This window comes from Atheta coriaria, unplaced genomic scaffold (assembly GCF_025399875.1).
Source record: "Atheta coriaria isolate IRGN ID8LTWV9N9 unplaced genomic scaffold, Caltech_Dcor_3.1 hic_scaffold_3_pilon, whole genome shotgun sequence".
In the NCBI taxonomy this organism is placed as follows: Eukaryota; Metazoa; Arthropoda; class Insecta; order Coleoptera; family Staphylinidae; genus Dalotia; species Dalotia coriaria.
This window is the reverse complement of record NW_027045445.1, coordinates 8,310,108-8,319,960: the sequence shown is the minus strand read 5'-3', so window position 1 is coordinate 8,319,960 and position 9,853 is coordinate 8,310,108. Positions and strand designations below refer to the sequence as shown.

The following is a 9,853-nucleotide window of genomic DNA, read 5'->3' as shown; positions in this document are numbered from 1 at the left end:
CAATTTTGTTTGGATGCACGTATACATCCTAAAAAAATATTGTGAAAAATTAATTTCGATTTTAATCCAAAATGGTTTTAAATAATTTTTTCGTTAAGTTGTTGTTAATGGCATTTTGCGTTCTTGGAGTGTCAGCAGAACTGAGTGTGAACGATACAAAGAAGTACCATGAAGTTATGCAGAGTTTGAATAACTTTTCTCAGACCTTCTTGCATTCATATAAAGATGCTGATATTTCACCAAATTGTAAAACTGCGATGACACATTATGGGAAGGGGTTTTTCAATCAGGAGGAATGGGCTTTAAAAAGTAAGTTATACTGAATTGGTACTATTTTATTTAAGGAGACGTAATACATAGTATTCTGACAAAAATTATAAACACTAAATTGAGTTTGTATGTATGTTACGCTTTGAAGTAAAAACTATTGATTCAATTGTGTTAAATTTTGGTGGGAAGGTATTAGTGACGTAAGAGAAGAATATAGGATATTTTCTGTCACCAAAATTTACCTTGTGGGCTGTAAAATAAGAGGAGAAATTTTTTTTGGGATTTTAATTATATCAGAAGAAAAAATTGAACCAATATTGTAATATCTGGCGATAATTACAAAATTCTTTCAATATTTATCAACAAATTTAGTTAACTATGTATTCAACAGCACATCAATGATATAATTTCTGATTGTGATAACAATATAACTAAAACCATTAATTTTTTGTAGTGGTTGATGCTACGTCAAAGTTGCAATCAGGAATTCTTGACGCCAACCTCTACAATTTAGGAGCTTTTGACGAATGTCTATCAATTCGTGACATTGAGGTCTTCTCACAGCCAGCTGACGGCAGTATTGCAATAGAAATGACCCAAATTAATGGAAAATACTGTTTGGGTATGGGGATATTGCTTGGGGTACGTATTTTATATCAGTCACGTTGTTTAAAATTATTTTCAAATGATTAAAAATTATTCTGTTTCTAAAATTATTTATTTGTATATAGATTCCTATTTATTGGGCAATGTGTGCCCCAGACGCATGTTCAGCCGATGATTTGAACAAAATCATACAGATAATTCCGGTACCAATGTTTTTCTCTGAAGATCAGTGTCAAGATCCAAGCCAGGAACCAGAAATCACCGATGGGGATATTGCAGTCATGTGAGATAATAATTAAATAGTTAATTATATCAAATAATTTATGTGAATACATTTCACAGGGTTGTATTTGGAATTATTTTGGGAATAATGGCTGTATCATCTTTGTACGACACGTATCTTCGATATTTTGAAAAAAGTAAGATTAATTTTATTTTAATTATTTAACAGAATTAATTTTTACATTTTATTATTAAAGAAACGGCCCATCCATTATTATTGGCGTTTTCTGTGGTTACCAATGGAGAGAAACTCTTTGCAACCACAGAACCCGGTACAAATTCTGGTCAATTGGAGTGCCTTTCCGGTATTCGTTCAATGAGTATGATGTGGGTGATTCTTGGCCACATGTTTGGTAGTCTCGCTGGAGTTGCCGTAACAAAAATCACCAATATTATCGACGTAAGTTTATTTTTTGTTAGTTATGTTTTTATGATTTTAAAATTCTAATTCTTTAGTTTATGACTGATGATGACACAATGTACGTCCGTGGCGCCACTGTTGCTGTAGACACCTTCTTTCTATTGGCTGGTATTGTGATGATCTACGTTTATCTAAAATCAACCAAAGAGAAACAAACGTTTAATATATTCCTTTATTATTTGCATCGTTATCTTCGGTATATAAATATACTCCAATTAAAAATTATCATACCCTAACCTAACCTAATCTAACCTAAAATTAATTTCATGTTTTTTTAAGGTTAACTCCAGCTTTAGCCGCAGTTCTTGTCGTATATCTTACTGTTCTCAAACATTTTGGATCAGGACCTCATTGGCCGCAATTGATTGCAAAGACATATGATTCTTGCGAGAAATATTGGTGGAGTTTATTGTTATACATTCAAAACTACACGAATACACTAGAAATGGTAAGTTATACTAATTTTTTAACCACTAAATCTAAATTTAAACAAAAACTCAAAAAATTTTACTTATTTTCTCATAATTTTTTATTTTTTATTTTATAGTGTATCCAGCAAAGTTGGTATCTCTCTGTTGACACACAACTATTTCTTCTTTCACCACTTGTCTTATTTCCAATCAAACGTTGGCCAAGACATACACTTGCAGCAGTTGCAGTTGCTGCGGTGGCATCCATCTCAACTGGATTTGCATTGGCCTGGGTTCACAAACTAAATAACAATCTTCTTTTGTACGATTGACTCAAATAACACCAATTAAATTATTTATTTCATTAACTAATTTTACAGGACTGTTGACGTCGAAATCGTAGAAAAATATACCGATTTGTATTACCATGCAACATACTCCCGTGCTGCCCCCTGGTTAATTGGTATCTTAGTTGGTTATGTTATCTACCAGGTGAAAATTGTTCGGAAAGATCAAAAATTCAAAATTGGCGTGGTACGTAAAAATAAAACAATGTATATTATTAAATTAGGAATTCTGTTTTGATTTATTTTTAAATTTAATTTCCAGACTTTAAATATGGCGTTGTGGATTGCTTCGTTAGCTGTGATGGCAACTTGTGTGTTTGTGGACAAATCGCAGGATGAATATGATCGTCTTGCCAATTCGTCCTATATTGCTTTCATTCGTCCTGCATGGTCTATTGCAGTCTCTTGGGTGATATTCGCCTGTGTCACTGGATACGGTGGTAAGTAAACATTTAAAAAATAATTTTTCTTCACTAAATAATTAATTCTTCATCATTTTACACGTTTTTTGATTAAAAATTAAAATAATTTTACATTAATTCCTTTTCAGGTCCTGTAAATGCATTCTTATCAGCTAGAGTCTTTCAAGTCCTCGCCCGACTCACTTATTCAATGTATTTGACGCACTACTCCGTTCTCTACGTTCTATACTTGTCAATCAAGCAGCCAATGCCCTTCACGCACGCACGAGTTGTAAGTAGCGCCATCTACTAACCGCTAGCTCATAAGTAAATATTTTAAACTTGTTATTTGTTTTCAGATTTACGAATACTGGTCGATTTTCGCATTGGTTTTCGCAATCAGCGTTGTGTGGACATTGGCTTTCGAATCGCCCATCATCATTATTGAAAAATTTATTTTTGGGGGTGGAAACAAAAAGGGGCCGGTAGTTTCAGCACATAATAAACCCATCGTCGTTAATACAAATACCGACACAATACAAAATAATGAAAACCAAAGTTGTGAAAGTGATGTGCACCATAATTCCAACGCCGAAGATAATAATCAAACTGGTGTCGTTAATTACGGTTATAATTCAGGGAAAACATCACCAAATGACATTTCTATTGAATCATAGTTTCAATTTACAATTTAATAGGAATTTAATATTTATATCTATATATATATAAAAATGAAACCCGTTTCGCGTGGTCAAGCCATCACATGAAAACGGCTAGACCGATTTGGCTGATTTTTTTTTTACAGTTTTCAAATACTCTGTAGAAGGTTCTTACGGAAAGAAATATTAGGAAAATGTCTCGGAAAGATTGAAAAAAAATAAAACCCGTTTCCCGTTGTCGCGCCATCTATGTGTGAGATTTCAGAACGCATATATAAACTTCACATGACTTACATAGTAATCTGTGGTAATTTGTGACATACCCGCCGCGCCAACAATAAGGTTATTAAAGTTTTTGACAAACAGGTTTTTGTTTGAAAAAGGAAAGTCGCTTTCTCTGTCTGTCCCTTTGTATGCTTAAATCATTGAAACTACGCAACGGATTTTGATGCGGTTTTTTACTTCCGTGCGAAGCCGGGGCGGGTCGCTAGCGATGTGACTGGCAGAGAATGCCTTACGGCATTATGTACGCCTTTTGTACAATATTATTTTTTTGTGTAATAAAGTTTAAATAAATAAAAAATAAATAAGGCGGTACGAAGTTCGCCAGGTCAGCTAGTAATTTATAATTATAGCAAGTTTCAGAGAAAATAAATTATTTTAATAAACAAATATAATTTCCTTTCTTTGTTTGTCATTCACGCAAACTTAAAGAAAAAAATTGATAAAGTTTCACATAAATTATTACAATTAATTCAATAATAAGAATATGATGATCTATTTCTCGTGACATCCTTACTAATATTATAAATGCGAATGTCCTGATGTTTGTTACACTTTGACGCAAAAACTACTTAATCGATCATCATGAAAATTTGTACACATATTCTTAGTGGTCCCCGATAGGATATATGTTACTTTTTATTTAATAAAAATAATTATTTTCTTAACTAAAATAAAGAAATTGTTTAGTCACTAATACCTCTGCATCTCACTAATTGACTACTTTAACGCCATCTAGCATTCCATCTAAAATTTAAAACTTTATTGCATGTAGTAATTTTTTCACATAGATAATCCTAGCCAAGCAGTAAAATATACATTCTTTCTATCAATCTGTTTCAACTATGTATAATGATTTCTAATATTTATTTGATGGATTCAACGCGAGCGAAGCCGCGGGTTACAGCTAGTAGTTATATAAATTTCTCAGACAATCACGATAAATAATTGTTTAAAACTTTACTTTTTCATAAAAACTTATAAGGATATAATTTCTAGTAATATTTGCTCTGTGATGTTATCTATTCACCTGAGCTGTGTCATCTGGTAGCATTCCATAGTACAACCACTTTAAGATAGCAGCGAGACAACTTTTGAACAATAATAATACAAATTTACTGCGCTGTAGTAAATCTGGTATTCCCTAATATATAATACTATCCATTTATTGCGCAATATGACATGGCAAAATAAATATTGTTTGACATAGAATTTTAAAAAATTTAAAATGCAAATAAAGCAGATTAAACTTGATTTTCAGGCATTACAATACAATCAATTACAACACATTAAAACATTTAATGAAAATCATTAGTAAATTACAAAATATTATATTCTTGTAAAAGGAATGTATCTAAATAGTTATTTATTGTTTTTAAATAAAAGCCTTCTTTAATAATAAATTCAAAAAGTAAAATTCTGCGAAATAATACAAAAAAATAAATTAACTTTTTCTTAAAATTCAAATAAAATATATATAATTAAAGAAAAATAAAATATAATAATATATATTTTGTCTATTGTACGTATATACTCATTCGTGAATTCCTAAAAGTAGGAAGCGTAAGCATTTTTGTTTCAAGAGTCCACCTGCTCTGACGCACTCTAAATCTATGATGTGTTATCAACCACTCGACGCCCGCCGCAGCAATTATCAAAATATAAATCTTCCAGTGCGTATATATATGAGAGATTATCGCAAACCCTTGCACAATTACTTTGATTGCGCGCAAGATTTATTGAAGTGCCGTGACTAAAAACCGTTTCAAATTAATAGGATCAAAACATTAGTGTGCAAGCAACTAAAAATAGTAAAAATCAGTGCGATAGTTGATTTTATATTTAACAAAATGGCTTTAAATTTTATTTTAAAGACATTATTAGTGACACTTTATGTATTGAGTGTATCATCAGATCTTAACGTCAATGATACTAAAATGATCAGTGAAATTATAAATAAGTTAAACAATTTTCCTCAAACATTCGTACATGGATTTAAAGATGCTAATGTTTCGCCGGATTGTTTAAAGGCAATGAAATTTTATTGGAATGGAATTACGAAGAAAGAAGAATGGGCTTGGAAAAGTAAGTGATTTCAAAGTTTTTCTTATTTTTAATTCTATATTAAATTATTTTGATTGCCTAATGAATCATATTTAATTTGCACAGTGTTGGATGCCATGTCTAAAGTGCAATCCGGTATTATGAATGGGAATTTGTACGAGTTAGGAGCTTACGACGAATGTCAATCGATTCGTGACGTTGTGGTCACCTCGCAGACACCAGATATCAATGATGCAGAGGAAATTATGTTAATTAACGGGAAATACTGTTTGGGATCGGGCAAATTGACGGATCAAGTAAGTTGTTTAAAATTGGTTTAAATAAATTCTTTTTATATTTTTTGGATTTATCATTATAATAATTAAATTTTAAAGGTATCAAAATTAAATCATATGTTTTCGGTGTTCTAAATTCGATACTTTACCTATTTACCCATCGATATTGTGACGAAATGCACTAAACAAACTAAATAAAACTTTTGCGAATGCAATGCTTAATACGGAAATTTAAGTCATGTACCTACTAAGATAAATTAATACTTTTCTCAATTTAATTAATTATAGATTACGATAGGATGGGCAATGTGCGGCCCAGATGCATGTTCAGCGGATGATTTAAACAAAGCAATGACGTTGGCTTCAGTGCCAATGGCATTTTCTGAAGACTATTGCCACGATCCAAGTATGGATCCGGAAATTACTGGTGGAGATATTGCTGTTATGTAAGTGAATACCCTTTACCAAAAAAAAAAAGAAATTCTAAAATTATTGGAATCGAATAGTTGAAATTGTCATTTTTTTAATATTAATGCTTCATCTGTAATCTCTTCTAGAGTATGTTTTGGAATAATTTTGGGAATAATGGCCATATCTTCACTCTACGATGTGTATCTCAGATATTTTGACAAAAGTAAGATTATTAACAACTTTCCTGATTTTTTTTTAATTTACTTTTATACTTATATTTATTTTATAGAAACACTTCACCCTATACTACTGGCGTTTTCTGTTGTGACCAACGGTGAGAAACTCTTTGCAACCACAGAACCAGGTACAAACACTGGCCAACTTGAATGTCTCTCCGGTGTTCGTTCGATAAGTATGATGTGGGTTCTCATTGGTCATGTCTTCAGCAACATGTCAATGGTAGCAGTAGCAAATATGTTGAACGTCTTAAATGTAAGTTTATGAATAAAAAAAACCACTTATAGTAAAACATTAAATATTAATTTTTGTTTTAAAGTTTTACACTGATGGTTGGACAATGTACATCCGCGGTGCCACAGTCTCTGTAGATTCCTTTTTTCTAATGGGTGGTATTGTGATGATCTATGTCTATTTGAAATCAACGAAAGACAAACAAACTTTCAATATATTCTTCTACTATTTGCATCGTTATCTTCGGTAAGTTGTCGCAGACAACCCATAACTTCAATCTTATCGCCATTTATATCACACGAATGCATTTGGTAGACAGATTACAATTTAATCAAGCAATCATGATGAACAGACGATTGATTGGTGTGTGATTGGAATTGATTTAATTATAATTTCTTTTGTAGTTTAACTCCAGCTCTGGCCGCTGTTCTTGTTGTACACATCACAATTCTGAAACATTTTGGTTCTGGACCGTACTGGCCTATAATGAATGGCTTCGCAATCGATTCCTGTCAGAAATATTGGTGGAGCACATTGTTGTACATCCAAAATTACGTTAATCCCGAAGGAGCGGTAAATATTACTTGTTATATATTTTTTGCGTACACTTTTGACGTTATGAAACCTCACATAATTCAACCAAACTTAACTTTTAGTGTATTTTACAAAGTTGGTATCTGCAAGTCGACACACAGCTATTCCTTCTCTCACCACTTGTCCTGTTTCCAATCAAACGTTGGCCAAGATTTACTCTTGCAGCAGTTGTCGTAGCTGCATTGGCGTCAATTTCTACTGGATTTGCAGTGTCGTGGGTCCATAAACTGACTGATATTAATTTCATGTAAATTTCGTAATTTTTTTAAATCAAATGAAACAAAATTGATTTTTAATTCTTTTAATAGAAATACAGAAAATCCGAATGCGGCTGGGGACTATATGAAAATGTACTATACCGCCACATATACACGTGCATCCCCTTGGCTAATTGGGATCATAGTTGGTTACTTCATTTATAAAATCAAAATTGTACAAAAAGGGGAATTTAAAATAAGTTGGGTAAGATAATGTTACATCCATTAAAATTTATTTCTAAAATCCAAATTCAGTATATATAATAATATTTAATATTATTTATATTTTGCATTTTTAGATGTTAAATATATCCTTGTGGGTTGCTTCATTGATTGTTTTGACAACATGCGTTTTCGTAGACAAATTGCAAGATGAATATGATCGTCTTGATATGTCAGCTTACATCGCATTCGTTCGTCCTGCCTGGTCTATAGCTCTTTCTTGGGTAATATTCGCTTGTGTAACTGGATACGGTGGTAAGTAAATACCCAATATATAATTTACATACGTTGAAACACTTGGTATATTATGAAATTTTTAAGGTTTTATAAATGCGTTTTTATCAGCGAGGGTATTCCAAGTATTGGCACGGCTTACGTATTCGATGTACCTAACACATTTCACAATTCATCTTGTTTTGGTTACGTCAATCAAACAGCCACTTTTGTTCTCTAACGCACAAGCTGTAAGTAGTGCCATTTATTGTCACACACCTTTAATTTACTAATCTCAATTTAATTGGTTATAGATGTATGAGTTCTGGGCAGTTTTTGCTCTTGTATTTGCCATCAGCGTTGTATGGACTTTGGCGTTTGAATCCCCGATTATAATCATTGAAAAATTAATTTTTGGTGGTGGCAGTTCTAAAAAACCAGTAGGAGACAAGACAACAAGCAAACCCATTGATGTGACTGAAAATACAAATAGTCATATTGGTAGCCCATCAAATATAGAAAATAGGAATGTGGAAAGTGGTTTACATCATCGATTGAATAATCAAAGTGGAATTGACAACGCTGGCTACAATACAGAGAAATCAAATGAAAGTGGCAAATCATAAATTTATATCAAATCATTATCAAAAAATAAACAATACTGTAAATATTAATTTTAATACTCTGAGACTGTTAGCAATGTAATAATTGTAATATAATAATATTTTTTTTAATAATAAACATTTTGAAAACAACATTTTATTCAAAATCTATAGAATTACACCGCAGTAAAAATAAATACTGCCGTAGATCATTGCCGGATGTACTCGTATTGTTCCACTAAAATTAAAAATTTAGTTATGTGTGGTTTCCGTGGCGTCAAAAACGGGAATGTCTAGCATAGTGTTCATTTATAAATATTTTAGCAGGTAAATATTTATATAATTCTACATTCTGGGTATTACATATCAAAACAAATATAAAAAAGACTTCAATAATAGTTTATTCATTTATTATATTTTCCAATCTGCGAAATAAGGCTTGAAAGCTGATAGATATGAAAAATCAATTATTGTTACATCACTATTTATTTATTTTACTCGTAGATACAAAGCCGATCAAGACATTCCTTCAAATCATAACTTCCTCGTAAAAACTTAAACAGAATATATTTTCCAATAATACTCGTTTGCTATTGTTATCTATTCACGTGAGTTGTTTCATTAGGTAGCATTCCTTATTGTACAACCACTTGAATATAATAGCGAGACAATACCCGAACGGTAAAAATTAAAAGTTACTGCGTTGTAGTACATCAGGTATTTCCAAATAAATAATACTACCTATTTGTTGTAGAACATGACATCGCATAATAGACATTGCTTTAGATACAATGATTTCCACATGACACATACCTATGATAAAAATATAAAATAAAATAAAAATATTTTCAGACATTACAATACAAAATATTACAACATATTGACACACTTAATAAAAACCTATATAAAATTATGCAATATTACATTATTGTTTAAGAGAAGCTTCAGAATCATAACTTTTTATCTACTTCAAAAAATATTTCGATAATTTAAAGAATAAAAATTCCGCTAATGCTATTTATATCCATTTTTATACAAAGTACAATTTTTTTGTTTTGTCTTATCT

At 31.4% G+C, this 9,853-nt stretch overlaps 1 protein-coding gene across 1 annotated transcript; it reads left to right on the top strand.

Annotated features, from left to right (window-relative positions):
* Positions 1 to 8,940, top strand: LOC135803763 (uncharacterized). The gene is made up of 25 exons (XM_065317456.1): positions 1 to 309; positions 725 to 912; positions 1,002 to 1,159; positions 1,219 to 1,295; positions 1,356 to 1,558; positions 1,615 to 1,775; positions 1,859 to 2,027; positions 2,127 to 2,311; positions 2,370 to 2,523; positions 2,599 to 2,776; positions 2,887 to 3,029; positions 3,097 to 3,413; positions 4,808 to 4,815; positions 5,437 to 5,763; positions 5,848 to 6,038; positions 6,306 to 6,463; positions 6,575 to 6,651; positions 6,718 to 6,920; positions 6,985 to 7,145; positions 7,304 to 7,472; positions 7,556 to 7,740; positions 7,802 to 7,955; positions 8,050 to 8,227; positions 8,294 to 8,436; positions 8,500 to 8,940. The coding sequence occupies exons 1-25, from the start codon at positions 72 to 74 to the stop codon at positions 8,809 to 8,811; spliced, it is 4,437 nt and encodes a 1,478-aa protein (XP_065173528.1). The 5' UTR covers positions 1 to 71; the 3' UTR covers positions 8,812 to 8,940.
* The last annotated feature ends 913 nt before the right edge of the window (positions 8,941 to 9,853 follow it).